This window comes from Aptenodytes forsteri, unplaced genomic scaffold, assembly GCF_000699145.1.
Source record: "Aptenodytes forsteri isolate BGI_AS27 unplaced genomic scaffold, ASM69914v1 Scaffold26, whole genome shotgun sequence".
In the NCBI taxonomy this organism is placed as follows: domain Eukaryota; kingdom Metazoa; phylum Chordata; class Aves; order Sphenisciformes; family Spheniscidae; genus Aptenodytes; species Aptenodytes forsteri.
Genome location: NW_008794125.1, coordinates 2,180,470 through 2,180,947, shown reverse-complemented (window position 1 = coordinate 2,180,947; position 478 = coordinate 2,180,470). Strand labels below are relative to the sequence as shown.

At 72.6% G+C, this 478-nt stretch overlaps 1 protein-coding gene across 1 annotated transcript in view; it reads right to left on the bottom strand.

The window, feature by feature from the left end:
- Positions 1-478, bottom strand: part of PAM16 (presequence translocase associated motor 16 homolog) — a 3,189-nt gene that overhangs the window by 528 nt on the left and 2,183 nt on the right. The window contains exon 4 of the mRNA XM_009278602.1: positions 270-475. Within this exon, the coding sequence (XP_009276877.1) occupies positions 270-475 (206 nt within the window). The remainder of the gene's footprint in view (positions 1-269; positions 476-478) is intronic.

Sequence of the window (478 nt, the reverse complement as noted above, 5' to 3'; positions counted from 1 at the left end):
CCCCCCCCTGGGATAACCAACACCTGGGGGCCCCCCCCCCCCCCCCCGCGGGGGGCAGGGGCGGGGGCCGAGCCCGGCAGGCAGCCCACGAGCCACCGGCACGCTCCTCCAGCTGGGGCAGGGAAACCTCAAACTGGGATCGACTGGGCCCGGGGACAGCACCCACACTCCCTCCGGGGCCCAGTCGTCACCCCCGTGCCAGGCAGCAGCCGCGGGGAGGGCAGCGCCCTGCCGGCACCGTCTCTCCTCAGCTCCGAGGGAGCCCCTACCTTCTGGATCTCCTCCGGGTTGAGGTTCGAGACGTTGAGGATCTGCTGAGCTTCCTGGAGGCTGATGCCGATGATCCTGGAGGCGGCAGCGGACTGGGGCCTCTCCGAGCGTCCTCGTGCGTCTGCTGCCGCTCGGCTCGCTGCCCAGAGACACCGAGGGCATGAGTCCCCCCGGTGCTGGCCCCCCCCACTGGGGATCCCCAGGCCTT